Source organism: Moschus berezovskii, chromosome 2 (assembly GCF_049115385.1).
Source record: "Moschus berezovskii isolate FMDL1 chromosome 2, NW_MosBer_1.0, whole genome shotgun sequence".
NCBI lineage: Eukaryota > Metazoa > Chordata > Mammalia > Artiodactyla > Moschidae > Moschus > Moschus berezovskii.
In genome coordinates this window covers 116,511,872-116,531,780 of record NC_142461.1, presented here as the reverse complement: position 1 = coordinate 116,531,780, position 19,909 = coordinate 116,511,872, and the positions used below count along the sequence as shown (strand labels likewise).

Genomic DNA, 19,909 nt, shown 5'->3' with positions numbered 1-19,909 from the left:
ACCTCAATACTTTTCTCCATAGTGGCTGTACCAGTTTACATTCCTACCAGCGGTGTAGGAGGGTTCCCTTTTCCTCACACCCTCTCCAGTAGTTACTGATTGTAGAAAATTTGGATTATCAAGGTTTCCATGACAGGTAGCAGTAAAGTATTGCAGTGAATCCTTAAACACATCTGTGTGTTCTAAAATCTATTTCTGCATCTAGCTAGGGATGTCTTGCTTCTGAAAATTGAATATAACAATATAACCCAAATATAAGTAATAATATAGCAAAACAGTTTACTGAAGTGCTGAATATTCAAAGTATATTTTTATTTCTAAAGTCCTTCCTAGTTAGAGCTAGCTTCCTGAAAGTATGGATTTATTCATCTTACTCAAATCTTTGTGAAATAAGACAGGCTTTGAATGAATTAACTAGTAATCAGTCTTCAATCCACTTCTAATTGAAAATAGCCAAGTCATTTATGACATATTATACCAAGAAATAAATATGATGTGCAGTGTTCAATACCATGTGGTTAGTCAAGTGTATCTCACCAATTCACATATTCTGTATTTTTGTCTGGCTCTTAGTAAAGACGTACACAGTTTTTATAATTCAATTTTAATATGAGCATTGACTTAGTGAATAAATTTTATAATAGAAATAATTCATTTAATAACTTAGAGAAGGAAATGGCAGCACAGTCCAGTATTCTTGCCTGGACAATCCCATGGACAGAGAAGCCCAGAGGACTGTTTATGAGTCCATGGGGTCATAAAGAGTTGGACATGACTGAGCAACTGAGCACACTTAATAACTACAAGTTTTTTTTCTTTAGTTTATTGGCTATTACCTTAAAGTATACTGGAGTTAAACAAGAGAGTTTGGGACTGGAAATTCTGTTAATGAGTGTGTAATAGAGGGTTAAGAGAAGAGAGCTAAGAGAGAGACTTTATTTATGGTGTGGTTAGAGCAAGGAAAGGTACAGCCTGAGAAGAAATGGCTAGAGAGAACAGAAGAAAATCGGGAGAATACAGTTGAAAAGAAGCAATGAAAGAGACTTTGTCAGTGCTCTGAAGTTAGATGCTAGTGAGAGATGATATAAGATTCCTGAAAAATGGCTGTTAGATTTAGCATCATGAAGACAAATCGTCGGTGCCCTTTTTTGAGACTGATTTCTCATAGCATGGTGGAGGCACATTCCACACTGCTTTGTTTTGTATAGAGAGTAAAGAAGTGGAGAGGACAGGTACAGCTCGGAGCAAAGAAGTTTGAGTCTGAACAGGAGGAAAGAAAGCAATCGGTGGAAAGGGAATTAATGTCTGAGGGTGACTGACTTGACTGATTTAATATATTAGGTTGACAAAAAAGTAATTGCAGTTTTGGACCGTGAGTTTTAAATCATTATAACTAGGCTCAAACACATTTTTGTTAATCAAAATAGGAACCATTACAATCAACACATATTTGCCAATGAGAAATGTTTGTTTATTCTTGTTGCTTAAAAATCTGTGATTCACGCAATGTGATGATGGAGAACTATAGTAACTTGGTCTCACTGGACCATTCCATTTCTAAGCCAGAGATAATTGTGTTATTGGAGGAAGGAAGAGACCCCTGGGTGGTTGTGAGGGAAGAAACAAGACACTGGAATACAGATTTGGATTCAAGTTATAAAATAGTCAGTGATAGAAAAACGTTTATTTCTGGGAAACATTCATCTCTTTTTCTGTATCAGATCATTCATGGTGGTGAGAAACCCTATGAAAAGTGTGGGAAGGCTTTTTGTTGTGCCTCAAACCTTGCTCAACACGGACGAGTTCTTACTCCGGAGCAGACTGCCAGGACTCCAAGATGGCGTCAGTTGTACCACTGAAGGAAAAGAAACTCCTGGATGGCAAATTAAGGGAGCTTCCAAGCTGGATACTGATGCGAGATTTCATCCCTACAGGCATTGCTGGAGCATTTCAAAGAGGTTACTTCCAGTATTACAGCAAGTTAAACATGAAGAAAGGGAGTGTCGCTGGGCTTTTATGGTGCTGGCAGCTTACATGCTTTTCAGCTGTTGCCGTTCTTACAAGGAACTTAAACAAGAGCAGCAGAGCGAGTACCACTGAAGAGGGCACATTCTGCATTCCTGGCCATGATCTTTGCCAGGCACCCCTGAATCCTTTCATAGCCTAATGGAGAATTAACACCCCAAAAAAGATGACTGGTTAAAAAAAAAATCTCTCTTAGTAACTTTCAAATCAAGTAATGTGAACTAAAATCACCATTCTGTATATTACATCCCCATGAGTTATTTACTTTATAATTGGAAATTTGTGGCTTTTGGCCTCCTTCACACGTTTCAGCCACTGCTTCTGGCAGCCATTAGTTTCTTCTCTGTGGCTTTGGTTTCATCTTCTTGTTCTTGATATTTTTTTTCCCTAGTCCACATATAAGTGAGATCATACAGTATTGGTACGTATCTTTCTCTGTCTGACTTCACTTAGTATAATGCCCTCAAGATCCATCCATGTTGTCACAAATGGCAGGACTTCTGTCTTTTTATTATTGAATAATATTCAATTGTATACATGCCACATTAAAAAAAAATCTCTTGATGATCTCCTGTGTCCATGTCTTGGCAATTGTAAAAAATGCTTCATTGAACACTGGAGTGCAGATATATTTTCAAAATAGTGATTTTGGTTCCTTTGGGTAAATACCAAGAAGTAGAGCTGTTGGGTTATATGGTTGTTTCTAGTTTTAATTTTTTGAGCAATCTCCATACTGTTTTTCATAATATCTGCACTAGGTGACATTCCCTCCAGCAGTGCAGGGCTTCCCTAGTGGCTCTCAGATGGTAAAGAATTTGCCTGCAGTGCGGGAGACCCAGCTTCGATCCCTGGGTTGGCAAGATCCCCTGGAGAAGGGAATGGCCACCCAGTCCAGTATTCTTACCTGGAGAATTTCATGGACAAAGGAACCTGGGGCTACAGTCTGTGGGGTTGCAAAGAGTGGGACACTACTGAGCAGCTAACACACACACACACTAGCAGTACATAAGGGCTCCCTTTTCTCCACATTCTTGCCAGCATTTGTTATTTCTTGGGGATTTTTTTGGTAATAGCCATTCTTACAGATGTGAGATGATCTTTTATTGTAACTTTGATTTGTATTTCCCTGATGATTAGTGATGTTGAGCACCTTTTCCTGTGCTTATTGGCCATTTGTTTGTTGTCTTTGGAAAAATGTCTGTTCAGAGCCTCTCCTCATTTTTAAATTGGGTTTTTTTCTTTTCTGTTAAGTTGTATAAGAAAGATATATTGTCGATTATAAATCAACTATATTCCAATAGAAAATAAAAATTTTTTAAATACAAAAAAAAATATTCGTTATTCAGGATACGACTAACCCTTGGAAAGCATTTTCTGCCTCCTGCTGGTTATGGAAGAGTTTTCCCTGCAAAAAAGTTGTCAAGATGCTTAAAGACGTGGTAGTCCATTGGCAAGAGGTCAGGTGAATATGGCAGAGAAGCAACAATTCGTAGCCCAATTGGTTCAACATTTGAATCATTGGTTGTACAGTGTGTGGTCAGGCATTGTCATGGAGAAGAATTGGGCCCATTTTGTTGACCAGTACTGGCTACAGGTGTTGGAGTTTTCAGTGCATCTCATTGATTTGCTGAGCATAATCCTCAGATGTAATGGTTTTGCCAAGATTCAGAGAGCTGTAGTTTATCAGACTGTCAGCAGAGCACTGAACAGTGACCATGACCTTCTTTGGTACAAGTTTGGCTTTGGAGCTGCTTCTTAGCCCAAGCACTGAGCTGGTTGTCACCAGTTGTATAAAATCCATTTTTTGCTGCACGTCACAATCTAATCGAGAAATGGTTCACCACTGAGCATGGAATAAGAGAAGGTGACACTTCAAAATGGTGACTATTTTGATTTTCGGTTAGCTCATGAGGCACCCACTTATGGAGCTTTTTCACCTTTCTAATTTGCTTCAAATGCTGAATGACGGTAGAACGGGTGACGTTGAGTTCTTTGGCACCTTCTCATTTAGTTGTAAGAGTATCAGCTTTGGTGATTGCTCTCAATTGGTTGTTGTCAACTTCCGATGGCCGGCCACTGTGCTCCTCTTCTTCAAGGCTCTCATCTCCTTTGCAAAACTTCTTAACCATCACTGCATTGTACATTCATTAGCAGTTCCTGGGCCAGGTGCATTGTGGATGTTACAAGTTTTCTCAACTGCTTTATGACTCATTTTGAACTGAAAAAAAAGCTCGAATTTGCTTTTTGTCTAACACCATTTCTGTAGTTTAAAATAAGTATAAAATAAACTGCAAGTAATGTCATTAGCAAAAAACAAAGCAAGAAATGCACATTAAAATGATGTATAACATAACCACATCTATTTAAGAATGTGTTCCATATCAGACTGCAAAGTTCCTCAGTACAAAACTGCAGTTACTTTTGCACCAACCTGATAGACTCTTCAGTTTAGTCGCTTAGTCGTGTCCGACTCTTTGCGACCCCATGAACCACAGCACGCCAGGCCTCCCTGTCCATCACCAACTCCCAGAGTTCACTCAAACTCATGTCCATCGAGTCGGTGATGCCATCCAGCCATCTCATTCTCGGTCGTCACCTTTTCCTCCTACCCCCAATCCCTCCCAGCATCAGACTCTTTTCCAGTGAGTCAACTCGTCGCATGAGGTGGCCAAAGTATTGGAGTTTCAGCTTTAGCATAAGTCCTTCCAATGAACACCCAGGATTGATCTCTTTTAGAATGGACTGGTTGGATTTCCTTGCAGTCCAAGGGACTCTCAAGAGTCTTCTCCAGCACCACAGTTCAAAAGCATCAATTCTTCGGCGATCAGCTTTCTTCACAGTCCAACTCTCACATCCATACATGACCACCGGAAAAACCATAGCCTTGACTAGACGGACCTTTGTTGGCAAAGTAATGTCTCTGCTTTTTAATATGCTATCTAGGCTGGTCATAACTTTCCTTCCAAGGAGTAAGCGTCTTTTAATTTCATGGCTGCAGTCAGCATCCGAAGTGATTTTGAAGCCCAAAAAAATGAAGTCTGACACTGTTTCCACTGTTTCCCCATCTATTTCCCATGAAGTGATGGGACCAGATGCCATGATCTTTGTTTTCTGAATGTTGAGCTTCAAGCCAACCTTTTCACTCTCCTCTTTCACTTTCATCAAAAGGCCTTTTAGTTCCTCTTCACTTTCTGCCATAAGGGTGGTGTCATCTGCATATCTGAGGTTATTGATAATTCTCCCGGCAATCTTGATTCCAGCTTGTGCTTCTTCCAGCCCAAGGCTACTTAAATATTGATGGGGAAGTATTAGTAAAATGGAAATGTTTCAAATATAGGGGAGAGAGAGGGGCATGATAAGTTGAGGTCTCAGGAAATACAAAGAACAGTCTGTGGACCAAACTTCCTTGGAAGAGGATAAGATCCATAGCAGAGGTAGTAGAAGGTAATGCTTTCCATTTTGCTTCTAGAAAGAAGGAAAATTTGCAGAAAACCCCCAAGATGACTTGCGTTTTCTTTGTGAAGTGAGAAAAATTAGATCATTTACTAGGTAGCAGGAGAGAAGAGGAAAGCATTAGAAATGTGAGAGAAGTCAAGATGGTTTGGAAAAAGGTCCTTTGTTTGGAAAGGAAACATTGCAGGATTGCTGGATGAAAACTCTGTGATGGAATCCAATCTGAGCCTAGCTTATGGTTAAATTTCTCTTATAACACATCATTTAATAATGGGACTATACTATGGTTGGTATAGGGAAACATTGCAGGATTGCTGGATGAAAACTTTCTGTGATGGAATCCAATCTGAGCCTAGCTTATGGTTAAATTTCTCTTATAACACATCATTTAATAATGGGACTATACTATGGTTGGTATTATTTTCAGTCACCCATTTTATGTGTATATAAGGAAGTATACAGATATAAAATAATTTCCATGGTAATAATGATTTTCTCCCTGTGGCTAGTCACTGCAAAACCAAAATTTAAAGTAAAATTTGTTTAAAGCTTTTCTGCATGTTAACCTTGTTTATTGTTTTAAAAAAGAATGACTTTTAAAAATGATTTATTTTGTATGAACAATGCATGTTCATTATAAAGTAATACAAAAGCAATTAGTATTTCTGTACCAGTTGGGTGACCAGAATGCAGTTAGTCCGTTTTTGTTTTAGTGTTTTTTTGTGCTAGCATACTTAGAATGTGAAACTTTGAAAGTGGCTGTAATTTCAAAGTGGGCCACCTTGCTGACTGATAGAATCTCTTTCAAAGACTGAGAAATCTTATGGTATTTTACCTTGTGTAAATAATCCACTTAGAGTATATACAGAGAGGAATATTTTCAAAACCGAATGAACTGAACGATGCTCAGACTTAGCTTTTTTTAGTACTCCTCAGTTTCAAGAAGTAAGAGGATAGGTCCATGTTTACATCCTTTAGTCATGTTATTCTCATTTCTGATATATGGAAGTAATAGACTCTCATGGAAAGAGATATAACTATCAAAGTGTTTCTCCAAGAACCACTCTTTGTCAGAAACAATGATCAGCCTTCTCTGCTTGCTTTCTTTACCACTAAACAGCATCTGACACAGGTAAATACTCCTTTCTTCTTGAAACATTTTCTTTCCCTTACTCCTATAAGAGCACACTCCTACTTTTCCTCTGACTTTGTCACCACTTTGAGTTTTTGAGTGGTCTCTCTGTATGATGTTGTCCAGATCCATAACTTTAAACACATCTGATAATTTCCAGTTTTGTGTCTCCTGTCATGACCTTCCATCCTACGTGTAGTCCATTCTGTAGTACATTCCCAGTGCAAACTTTCTCATCTTCTCTACAGCAGAAGTTTCATCTCACATTACCATTTATGTGTACCACTGCAATTACCCCCTAACTTAGTCTTTCTGCCCTCACTCTTATCCTCTCCCTTAGAATCTGTTCCTCTTGGAGTAACCACAGTAGCTTATTTAGCTCATAAATCATATATCATCATGCTACTTTCCCTTTATTTAAAGCTCTAATCAGTGGCTTCCCATTATAGCTAGAATAAAATCCAAATAGCCATGGTTACAAATGTTGGTGAACTTCTCTGCTTCTCCAGCATCAGTTTGATTTACCATCATCTGCTGTGGTTCACCCACACTGACCTTATTCCTACTTCTTAGAACTGTCTTCCTGTAGGTCTTCACATCACTCCCTCATTCTGGCCAGTCCAGGCTCAGTTCCAGTATCATCTCCTCGGAGAAGAGTCTCTGACTGTCCCAGTTCAAGTATTGCTCACCAGTGCTGCCCCCTCCCCTCCACGCACACAGACTCTATCACATTATCCTATTTTATATAGAATAGTACTAAAATAGTTTTAAAAATCAGATGGCATCCCACCACTGAAATGACCATAGTTAATATTTTCAGACATTCCTTGATTTTACAGAAAAAATTGATCTCACAGTTTCAATTTATTTAAATAGGAAATTTTGTCACAGTTTACTATTTAAACAGTTTTAAATAGGAAACTTTGTGATTTAAGTGGAAAATTGGTATTACTTGCCAAAATTGAAGATAATAAAAATAAACACAGTGGAAACTACATATTTATTGAATTTTCTAGCCTTTAGAAGCCCTGAGGTGAGGCATGCTCTGTTGATAAAAAGTTAAATTTACAAATGTTAAACATTAAAGATGAGCAACATCAAACTGACATTTTCTCCTTGGCATAATCAGAAGGACTAAAAGAATTCAAAGAGAAATAGCTTTCTCATCAAGCAATTCAATATGATATGGTATAGTCTTTATGTTGACTTCTTTACTGGTAAAGTATTTCCCCAAAAGAGAATTGTGATAGTAATTGTAACATTTTTGATAATAATCATTTTAGTTCATGTGAAGTTGAAATAACTTTCACCATGGACTAGGATAAAAAACGTTCTGGTCAACTAGTAAGAATTGTGGGGGCGGGGAGCGGAAACTTGAAAACTACAAAGTTTATTTTTATCTGTTCTCAGGTGAATTGAGTGACATGAAATGATATTTCTCAAAATTAATGTTTGAATACATTACTATGGAATTTCTTCTAAAGTACTAATTCTACATCCTAAAAAAATAGTGTATGCCCTGGTTACTGAAAGAGTTCTATGTACTGGACTCTCTGCTAAGCACTTTACATATATTATCTAGTTTAATCAAACCCATCCTCTGAAAGGTAGGGATATCTTCATTTTAAATATATAATACTGAGATCCACTGAGATCCTTAGAGGTTCAGTGATTTGTTTAGGATTTTGTGACCTTGTTCTTAACCAGTAGATCTTGTACTAAAAAAAGATATGAAAGATTACTATAACGTGAGTATATGGTGATGTCTGTTGACCCAGGAGCATATCTTTGGAAAGTAATCTCTAATTTTTTAGTTTTAAGAATGGGAAGTTGCAACCCAAAACCTATCAGTTCAGTCGCTCAGTCGTGTCCAACTCTTTGTGACCCCATGAACCACAGCACGCCAGGCCTCCCTGTCCATCACCAACTCCCAGAGTCCACCCAAACCCATGTCCATTGAGTCGGTGATGCCATCCAACCATCTCATCCTCTGTCATCCCCTTCTCCTGCTCTCAATCTTTCCCAGCATCAGGGTCTTTTCCAATGAGTCAGCTCTTCACATCAGGTGGCCAAAGTCTTGGAGTTTCAACTTCAACATCAGTCCTTCCAGTGAACACCCAGGATTGATCTCCTTTAGGATGGACTGGTTGGATTTCTTTGCAGTCCAAGGGACTCTCAAGAGTCTTCTCCAGCACCACAGTTCAAAAGCATCAATTCTTCGGCGATCAGCCTTCTTCACAGTCCAACTCTCACATCCATACATGACCACGGGAAAAACCATAGCCTTGACTAGGTGGACCTTGGTTGGCAAAGTAGAAAACTATGAAACACTGATGAAAGAAATTAAAGATGACACAAATAGATGGAGAAATATACCATGTTCATGGATCGGAAGAATCAATATAGTGAAAATGAGTATACTACCCAAAGCAATCTATAGATTCAATGCAATCCCTATCAAGCTACCAATGGTATTTTTCACAGAATTAGAACAAATCATTTCATAATTTGTATGGAAATACAAAAAACCTCGAATAGCCAAAGCAATCTTGAGGAAGAAGAATGGAACTGGAGGAATCAACCTGACTTCAGACTATACTACAAAGCTACAGTCAGCAAGACAGTATGGTACTGGCACAAAGACAAAAATACTGATCAATGGAACAAAATAGAAAGCCCAGAGATAAATCCATGCACCTATGGACACCTTATCTTTGACAAAGGAGGCAAGAATATACAATGGAGAAAAGACAATCTCTTTAACAAGTGATGATGGGGAAACTGGTCAACCACTTGTAAAAGAATGAAACTAGAACACTTTCTAACACCGTACACAAAAATAAACTCAAAATGGATTAAAGATCTAAATGTAAGACCAGAAACTATAAAACTCCTAGAGGAAAACATTAGGCAAAACACTCTCTGACATAAATCACAGCAAGAACCTCTATGACCCACCTCCCAGAGTAATGGAAATAAAAGCAAAAATAAACAAATGGGACCTAATTAAAAGCTTTTGCAGAATGAAGGAAACTATAAGCAAGGTGAAAAGACAGCCTTCAGAATGGGAGAAAATAATAGCAAATGAAATAACTGACAAAGAATTAATCTCAAAAATACATAAGCAACTCCTGCAGCTCAATTCCAGAAATATAAACAACCCAATCAAAAAATGGGCCAAGGAACTAAACAGACATTTCTCCAAAGAAGACATATAGATGGCTAACAAACACATGAAAAGATGCTCAATATCACTCATGATCAGAGAAATGCAAATCAAAACCACAATAAGGTACCATCTCACGCCAGTCAGAATGGCTGCTATCAAAAAGTCTACAAGCAATAAATGCTGGAGAGGGTGTCCTCTCTCCAGAAAGGGGAACCCTCTTACACTGTTGGTGGGAATGCAAACTAGTACAGCCACTATGGAGAACAGTGTGGAGATTCCTTAAAAAACTGGAAATAGAACTGCCATATGACCCAGCAATCCCACTGCTGGGCATACACACTGAGGAAACCAGAATTGAAAGAGACATGTGTACCCCAATGTTCATCGCAGCACTGTTTATAATAGCCAGGACATGAAAGCAACCTAGATGTCCATTGACAGACGAATGGATAAGAAATCTTTGGTACATATACACAATGGAGTATTATTCAGCCATTAAAAAGAATGCATTTGAACCAGTTCTAATGAGGTGGATGAAACTGGAGCCTATTATACAGAGTGAAGTAAGTCAGAAAGAAAAACACCAATACAGTATACTAACGCATATATATGGAATTTAGAAAGGTGGTAATGATGACCCTCTATGCAAGACATCAAAAGAGAAGCAGATGTGAAGAATAGACTTTGGGACTCTGTGGGAGAAGGCGAGGGTGGGATGGTTTGAGAGAATAGCATTGAAACATGTATATTATCATATGTGAAATTGATCGCCAGTCCAGGTTCGATGCATGAGACAGGGTGCTCAGGGCTGGTGCACTGGGGTGACCCTGAGGGATGGGATGGGGAGGGAGGTGGGAGGGGGTTCAGGATGGGGAACACATGTACGCCCGTGGCTGATTCATGTCAATGTACGGCTAAAACCACTACAATATTGTAATTAGCCTCCAATTTAAACAAGTTAAAAAAGAAAAATAAAATATATCTATCTGGCTGTTAAAAAAAGAATGGGAAGTTGTCCAAATGGCCACTGAATTTTCTGTAAGCTTGTATTTTACAGCTCTTTTAGACCTCAGTTGATCCAGAGCTATTCAGTTTTGAAGGATAACTTTAATGTTCCTTTCACTTAATTTTTATCTTAATTTTTGGTAATATTTTAAAAAATAAACTTGTTATTTGCATAATATGTTTCCACCTCATATATAAATGAATAAAATAGTTATACTGTCAAGCATGGGAACAAAAATGCAGTTCAATTTCTGTTGTCTACTTGGTTAAAATTGAGGGCTGAAATGAATAGATTGCCATTTAAAATCTGCTGATGCATTTACTTTAGTTATGTTGTTGAGGCTATCACTATAATTACTCATTAGCCCCTACATCAAGATGGCTTTGTAAGAAATATTTCATTCTAGGTGTCATAAGTTTTTTATTTCTGTAACTGAACTGACCATGTTTCCTTTGTTGATCTGACTGCCAGATCTGATCTAACCTTTATTTTCAGTTTTCCTGTTTTATTGTGTTATTTGTATAAGTTGCCTCATGACGATAAGAAGTTAATATTGTGCTTCCAGGGAGACTTTTTTCATACTTTTTGGATATTCAGAAAATTTACCTAAACCATTGTCTGGTGTGTTTATTAGTAGGATATAATGTACCTCCTCATTTTTAACTTAATTTTGTTCATATGAATCAGATACTGTATAACATTGATTGTTTGCCAATAATACTTAAGTATTAATTTAATATTTATACTTAATTGTAATAATTTACTTTAAATTTATTATTACCAAATAATTCCACATTAAGATATGAACAGATCAATTATTTCTAATTCTGGGAAATTGTGTTTAAAAACTTTGCAGCCTGCAATGAGAATGTCTTGGTCTTCTAGTATGTAAGAGTGAGCTATAGTCACTGTTTTCCTCTTATCAAACTCAATCTGTCTTTCATGATTCCTGTGATACCTTCTATCTAAAATAACTGATCCTTAAGCAAGCCAGAAAGAAAAACACCAATACAGCATACTAACGCATGTATATGGAATTTAGAAAGATGCAAATGATAACCCTGTATACGAGACAGCAAAAGAGACACAGATGTATAGATCAGTCTTTGGGACTCTGTGGGAGAGGGTGAGGGTGGGATGATTTGGGAGAATGGCATTGAAACACGTATGTTGTCATATGTGAAATGAATCACTAGTTCAGGGTCAGTGCATATTATAGGATGCTCGGGACTGGCATGCGGGGATGACCCATAGGGAGGATAAAGGGAAGAGGGAGGGGGGAGGGGGGTTCAGGAGGGGGAACTTATGTAAACCCGGGGTGAATTCATGTCAATGTATGGCAAAACCAACCAATATAATATTGTAAAATAATTTGCCTCCAATAAAAAATTAATTAATTACAAAAAAAAAAATTAAAAAAATAAATAAATAAAATAAAAAAAAATAAAATAACTGATCCTTTATGTTTGAAAACATCTCATTTTTAAAGTGTAATCTAATTGGTAATTTTAATTCAATTAATTTGTTATAAATGTGTTTATTGTTCTGTGGGTATACCATTGCGTTCTGTTTATAATATTTCTTAGTATTTGTTCATTTTTGTGATACTGTTATCTGATAATTTGAGTAAATCCCAGCTGAATTATGTTGCCACATTATGTCTTCAAAAGGGCATAAAGTCAGTACACATGCTTCAGTAATATCTGGTTGTTTTACCCTTATGTTTCCAGTTGGCAATTTGAAATTATGGCTTCAACTGCACTTTAAATATGTGATAATAGCATGTGTTTCTAATAAGGGCCAGCACCGTTTTGTTCAGATAGTGTGAATGGTTGTCACTCATATATGACAAATGCACCTTCATCTGCTTCTTTGATAGCCCCCTAAAAACCATACCCTCAAATCAGGCCGATGAAATTAGCTGCTGTGTAAATTGTGTGTCTGAGTGGTTCATTATCTAATCACCGTCAGAACCACAGTGATAAAGTAGATTGAAGCAGGGAAGAGGTCTGCCAGATGATTTCACATACACACCCCCAAATCCGGTTTCCCTTGGAAACCCTAATAGTGCAGTTTAGAACTTCAGACTCTCATGCCTGGAATACAGTATCTTTTAATGTACCAAACCTGAAAATACCGGTAGTTCTGGAGCATAATTTTCTTTCTGTAGAAATCATAATTTTATTTATTTCAGTCAGTTTTTGGAATGTTGAGGCTCTTGAATTATTATTTTACTGATAGTGCCCTAAGTAATATGAAATCAGAAAAAAAAAAACCTGTCTTACTTGTAGGTAATAATTTGAGTAAGTTGTTAACCTTCTAGGAATCTTGACTCACTCTAATAATGACCTTCTGTGTTATTTGTTTATTGAATTGCTTTGCTTTAATTTGTTTTAGGTGCTTTTGAAGATGATGATATCACACATGTTGAAGGAAGTGTAGATCCTGTTCGAGATATAGAAATAATACATGAAGAGCTTCAGCTTAAAGATGAGGAAATGATTGGGCCCATTATAGATAAACTAGAGAAAGTGGCTGTGAGAGGAGGAGATAAAAAACTAAAACCTGAATATGTAAGTAAAATTTATAGCTTCTTTAGATATTTGAGTTCATTTTCTTCGATTAATTTTTTAAAATAAAGCACATGTAACATCTAATATTATTATGGAATTTTAGGATTCAAGAATCATTTCTCTTTCTTTTTTTTTAACTTTTACTAAAGCAGCAAATACTTTTAAAGAGAAAAATGTAACAAGAAAAAAGCATTTTCCCTATTATTTATAATTCCCCATCATTATTTATAATTGGTATTTATAGTTCCCCATTGCCTTTTTTTCTTTAATTTTTTAAAAATTTATTTTTGTAATTGAAGGATAATTGCTTTACAAAATTTTGTTGTTTTCTGTCAAACATCAGCATGACCCAGTCATAGGTGTACATATGTCCCCTCTCTAAGAATGATTCAAGGATCATTTTTGTTAAAACATTGTTGAAAAACTTTGTTTTCTCTTGGCAACAAAGGATCATTGTGATAGACTGGTTAAGTATTCTTAGCAAGCCATATTTAGCCCTAATATTGAGTATTTATATGGTTACTATCAGTAGCCTCAAGTTTTAATGTTGGAAAATGAAATCACTTAGTCATGTCTGACTCTTTGTGACCCTGTGGACTGTATCCTACCAGGCTCCTCCGTCCTTGGGATTCAAGAATACTGGAGTGGGTTGCCATTTCCTTCTCCAGGGTATCTTCCCAACCCAGGGATCGAACCCAGGTCTCCCGCATTGTAGGCAGATGCTTTACTGTCTGAGCCACCAGGGAAAAACCTTTAATGTTGGAGATGTGGAATTTTCTGATGAAAACTTGCCAGATTTAACTAAATGACTGAATATGAGTTTTGTGGATTTGAAGAAGTGATTTATATAAGGAATTGGTCTTCCATAGCAATTGACTGAATGAATGCACTATTAAAGTAGACAAATAATTTTAACATTTTATGCAGTGAAAACACATGTCTTTGTCTTTAATATTCAAATATGTTTTCTATCACATTATTGTGAATACTTTTTAGTAATATTCTAATCAATGTTTCAAAATTGGTTTTGAAGCTTTTAGTTTAAATACAAAAAAATTGTCTTTTACCATAAAAAAGCAGCTTAATTATATATTTTCTCATTTATTAACATTTTCCATAAACTGTTCTTGCTTTTATGGCTTTTTTATTATTGGAAATTTTCTTTCTTTTTAACTTTTCATGTGATTTTAATAGCCTGTTTTTTATTTTCTCATTTTTAGAAGCTGATTATCTTTTCTTTCTGTTTTCTCATTTATTTTTAATAAGTTTGGCAAACACACAGTTGATTAGGGAACTCTAATAGGAAGAAATCAATTACAGAATCTAAACATAGGCACACTACCAATAAATTATGGTTGAAAGTGCCTGGTCTTAAGAGAGACCTGTGTTGTGCTACTCATTTCTTGATAGTTTGGAGAGAGCCCAAGTCATTTGACTTTTCTTGACATCGTGGTTATTTCACTTTTTCCATATGTAAATAGAGTGGAGAAAGGAAAGCAATTTGTCTGTGGAAATTATACAAGATTTAGGATAGAAAAGGGGATTTCACATATGGATAAAGATATTCCTTTCTGAAAAGGGGAAAAATTGTGAGAAAGATATTGGGATTGAAGGCAATTCCTTTGCCCCAAACAACATGTTTTTCTGATTGGAATAAAGCTGAGCAGTCATCCCTTAGTTCAGTTTAGTTCAGTCGCTCAGTCGTGTCCGACTCTTTGCAACCCCATGAATCACAGCACGCCAGGCCTCCCTGTCCATCACCAACTCCCGGAGTTCACTCACACCCACCTCCATTGAGTCGGTGATGCCATCCAGCCATCTCATTCTCTGTCCTCCCCTTCTCCTCCTGCCCCCAATCCCTCCCAGCATCAGAGTCTTTTCCAGTGAGTCTCCTCGTCTCGTGAGGTGGCCAAAGTATTGCAGTTTCAGCTTCAGCATCAGTCCTTCCAATGAACACCCAGGATTGATCTCCTTTAGAATGGACTGGTTGAATCTCCTTGCAGTCCAAGAGACTCTCAAGAGTCTTCTCCAGCACCACAGTTCAAAAGCATCAATTCTTTGGTGATCAGCTTTCTTCACAGTCCAACTCTCACATCCATACATGACCACTGGAAAAACCATAGCCTTGACTAGACATCCCTTAGTTAACTGATGCTTACTGACATTCTTATCTGTTTCAGAAGCATTAACTGTCTTAAAAATAAAATTTGTGTATCTTGCTTTTACTTATACATAGGCAAAAGAGACATCACATTCTTCTGAAATTCTTGGGCTACCATTTCCTGGCCTTTCGTCTTGAAGAAAATTAGAATATTAGAAAAATTAGAACATCTATTAGTTCTTATTTCCAAACACAGATTATTTCATCATTTTCTCTCCTCAGATTTAGCTTCTTCAGAATAAAGTATAGATTTGTGTTTCTCAGCTTTCTTTCTGATTATCATTGTCCCTAAGGAAAATTTAAGTTCATTAAATTTCTCCCTAATGAGAGAAATTAAGTACTAATGAGTAAGAATTTGTTGGATAGAGTTGAGCTTTGGAGGACCACAAAGTATTTTAATAACTAAGTTTTTTGTTATTGTTTTTTCCCACTCTCTAGAGTCAATTTTTGCCTCTCTAGGAGTAATATTAACCCTATTGTGCATTTATGGGGCTTCCCTGGTAGCTTAATGGTAAAGAACCCGCTGCAACAAGATCCTCAGAAATTCTAATACATTATTATTTTCTGTAACCCAGGAAATATGGGAGCCAAGAGAGTATTAAATAAGATAAAAAATCTCTTGTGATTTAGTCTTTAAGTCATGTCTGAGTCTTTTGCAACCCCATGGACTATAAAAGGCTCCTCTGTCCCTGGGATTTCTCAAGCGAGAATACTGGAGTGGGTTGCCATTTCCTTCTCCAAAGGATCTTTTCAACCCAGGGATTGAAGCTGAATCTCATTCATTGACAGGTATGTTCTTTATCACTGAACCACCAGGGAAGCCTCAGTAGTTTCCTAGGGCTGCCGTAACAACGGTCACAAACCAGATGGCTTAAAACAATAGAAATGTACTCTTTCACAGTTCAAGAGGTTAGAAGTCTGAAATCAGGGTGCCAGCAGGGCCGTGTTCCCTTGAAATTCTCCACGGGAGAGTCCTTTCTTGCTTTTTCAGTTTTTGGTAGCCCCAAGCATTCCTTGGCATGTGGCAGTATCGCTTCAGTCTCTGCCTCCATCTTCACATGGCCACCTTCCCCTGTGTCTCTGTCCAAATTTCCCTCTTCTTATAAGTGAAAGTGTTAGTCACTCAGTCATGTCTGATTCTTTGTGACCCTATGGACTGTAGCCTGCCAGGTTTCTCTGTCCATGGGGTTTCCTAGGGAAGAATACTGGAGTGGGTAGCCATTCCGTTCTCCAGGGGACCTTCCCTACCCACAGATTGAACCCAGGTTTCCTGCATTGTAGGCGGATTCTTTATCTTATGAGCCACCAGGGAATCTTCTTATAAGGATACCAGTTATAATCAGTTTAAGAGCCCACCCTACACCAGATAGGCATCTTTACCTAATTCCCATAACACTACACTCTGAGGGATACAGATTCCAACCTATCTTTTGAGGACACATTAAAACCTTAACTTTAACACCAGAGACATCAAGATCAAGATTGATTTTAAAGTATATATACATTCTATTGGGCTTCCTTGGGAGCTCAACTGGTAAAGATTCCACCTGCAGTGCAGGAGACCCTGGTTTGATTCCTGGGTCAGGAAGATCTGCTGGAGAAGGGATAGGCTACCCACTCCAGTATTCTTGGTCCCTGGTGGCTCAGATGGTAAAGAATCCACCTGCCATGTGGGAGACCTTGGTTCAATCCCTGGGTTGGGAAGATCCCCTAGAGGAAGGCATGGCAACCCACTCCAGTATTCTTGCCTGGAAAATTCCATGGACTGGGGAGCCTGGTGGGCTACAGTCTGGGGTCACAAAGAGTCAGACACGACTGAACAGCTAAGCACAGCACAGCACATACATTCTATTTGGAAAGACAAAATTTGGAAATGAAGGTAGGAAGCTTTAAGAATCGTTTTATTTTGTATTGACTAATTATTTGGAAATCATCATACTTAAAAGATATTTCTAAAACTAACAGTTATCTGATTAAACCACTAAATAAGGCAACCAGGAATTGTAAATAATAGATCTGTTTTTCTTGTCAGTCTCTCTGAATTAAATAATTAATGTCCCCCAAACATATAGCTATTAGCAGATTTCTTCTCATTATTCTTAGGGCAGTTTTAAAAGTTAATTTTTACCTAACTTATAAAACATTAAATGGGAAAGATTAGAGATCTCTTCAAGAAAATTAGAGATACCAAAGGAGCATTTCATGCAAAGATGTGTATAATGAAGGACAGAAATAAAGGACCTGACAAAGCAGAAGAGATTAAGAAGAGGTGGCAAGAATATACAGAAGAACTATACAGAAAAGGTCTTAATGACCCAGATAACCATGATGGTGTGGTCACAAACCTAGAAGCAGACATCCTGGAGTGTGAAGTCAAATGGGCCTTAGGAAGCATTACTACAAACAAAGCTAGTAGAGGTTATAGAATTCTAGCTAAACTGTTAAAAATCCTAAAAGACTATGCTGTTAAAGTGCTGTACTCAATATGCCAGCAAATTTGGTAAATTCAGCAGTGGCCACAGGACTGGAAAAGTTCAGTTTTCATTCCAACCCCAAAGAAAGGCATTGCCAAAGAATGTTGAAACTGCTGCACAGTTGCACTCAATTCACATGCTAGCAAGGTAATGCCCAAAATCCTTTGAGCTAGGCTTCAACAGTACATGAACCGAGAACTTCCAGATGTATAAACTGGATTTAGAAAAGGCAGAGAAACCAGAGATCAGATTGACAACATCTGCTGGATCATGGAAAAAGCAAGAGAATTCCAGAAAAAAATCTACTTCTGCTTCATTGACTATGCTAAAGCCTTTGACTATGTGGCTCAGCATACTGTGGGAAATTCTTACAGAAATAGAAATACCAGACCACCTTACTGCCTCCTGAGAAACCTGTATGCAGGTCAAGAAGCAACAGTTAGAACCGGACATGGAACAACAGACCAGCTCAAAATTGGGAAAGAAGTACATCAAGGCTATATATTGTTATCCTGTTTATTTAACTTCTATGCAGAGTAGATCAAGAGAAATGCCAGGCTAGGTGAAGCACAAGCTAGAATCAGGATTGCCAGGAGAAATGTTAATAACCTCAGATACACAGATGACACTATCCTTATGGCAGAAAGCAAAGAGGAAAGAACCTCTTGATGAAAGTGAAAGAGGAGAGTGAAAAAGCTGGCTTAAAATGCAGAAAACTAAGATCATGGCATCCGGTCCCATCACTTCATGGCAAATAGATGTGGAAAGAATGGAAACAGGGACAGAGTTTATTTTCCTGGGCTCCAGAATCACTGCACACAGTGTCTGCAGCTATGAAATTAAAAGACACACTTGCTTCTTGGGAGAAAACCTATAACAAACCTTTGCAGCATATTAAAAAGCAGAGGGATTACTTTGCCGACAAAGTCAGATTGTCAAAGCTATGGTTTTTCCAGTAGCGATTGTACAGATATAAGAGTCAGACCGTGAAGAAGGCTGCACAATGAAGAATTGATGCTTTTGAACTGCGGTGTTGGAGAAGACTCTTGAGGGTTCCTTGGACAGCAAGGGGATCAAACCAGTCAGTCCTAGAGGAAATCAACCCTGAAATTTCTTTCCAAGGACTGATGCTGAAGCTGAAGCTCTAATGCTTTGACTACCTGATGTGAAGAGCTGACTCACTGAAAAAGACCCTGGTGCTGGGAAAGATTGAAGGCAAAAGGAGAAGAGGGTTGCAGAGGATAAGATGGTTAGATAGCACCACCAGTTCAGTGGACATGAATTTGAGCAAACTCGAGGAGACATTGGAGGGCAGAGGAGGCTGGCATACTACAGTCCATAGGGTCACAAAGAGTCAGACACGACTTAGCAACTGAACAACAACAATCGTTGACTCCTCTCTCTGATATACCGTTTACATCCATCCTGTTGATTTTATCTCTTGAATATTTCCTGTGTCTCTTCCTTCTTATTTTAAAAACTTTTTTAGTTTAGGCCTTGTTTATGCTTAAGCTGATTTCTTTACCTCCATTTTTGCTCTTGTTCCTCACAATTAGAAACTGCAGTTCTCACTGATTAAGATACCTCACCATCTTCCTGCAAAATGCTTCCAACATGAAGTCCATGGCTTTCAAGGTTTCTTTGTGATCTGACCTTGCCTGACTTATACTTTCTCAGCTCTTGTAACAGTGAAATAAATGTTTTGGTTTTAAATGTTTGAGCTCATTTACCACAGTTCTAAGACTACATGTCAAAAAAACTAGGATCGTGGCATCTGGCTTAATTACCACATGGCAAATAGAAGGGGAAAAGGCAGAAGTAGTGACAGATTCCCTTTTCTTGGGCTCCAAAATCACTTTAGGTGGTGACTGAAGCCATGGAATCAGAGGACGATTGCTTCTTGGCAGGAAGCAATA

General features: G+C 37.8%; 1 protein-coding gene and 1 pseudogene across 4 annotated transcripts in view; both read left to right on the top strand.

Moving 5' to 3' along the window:
- LOC148778594 (ATP synthase F(0) complex subunit f, mitochondrial pseudogene) overlaps nucleotides 1–4,745 on the top strand; it is a 63,765-nt pseudogene extending 59,020 nt beyond the window's left edge. The window contains exon 2 of the transcript XR_016035804.1: nucleotides 1,722–4,745. The product of XR_016035804.1 is annotated as an ATP synthase F(0) complex subunit f, mitochondrial pseudogene (transcript). The remainder of the gene's footprint in view (nucleotides 1–1,721) is intronic.
- The window catches only part of OLA1 (Obg like ATPase 1), a 174,081-nt gene that overhangs the window by 85,968 nt on the left and 68,204 nt on the right, over nucleotides 1–19,909 (top strand). For all 3 annotated transcript variants that reach the window (XM_088830148.1, XM_088830154.1, XM_088830152.1), the window contains one exon: nucleotides 13,183–13,358. In XM_088830148.1, the coding sequence (XP_088686274.1) occupies nucleotides 13,183–13,358 (176 nt within the window). The remainder of the gene's footprint in view (nucleotides 1–13,182; nucleotides 13,359–19,909) is intronic.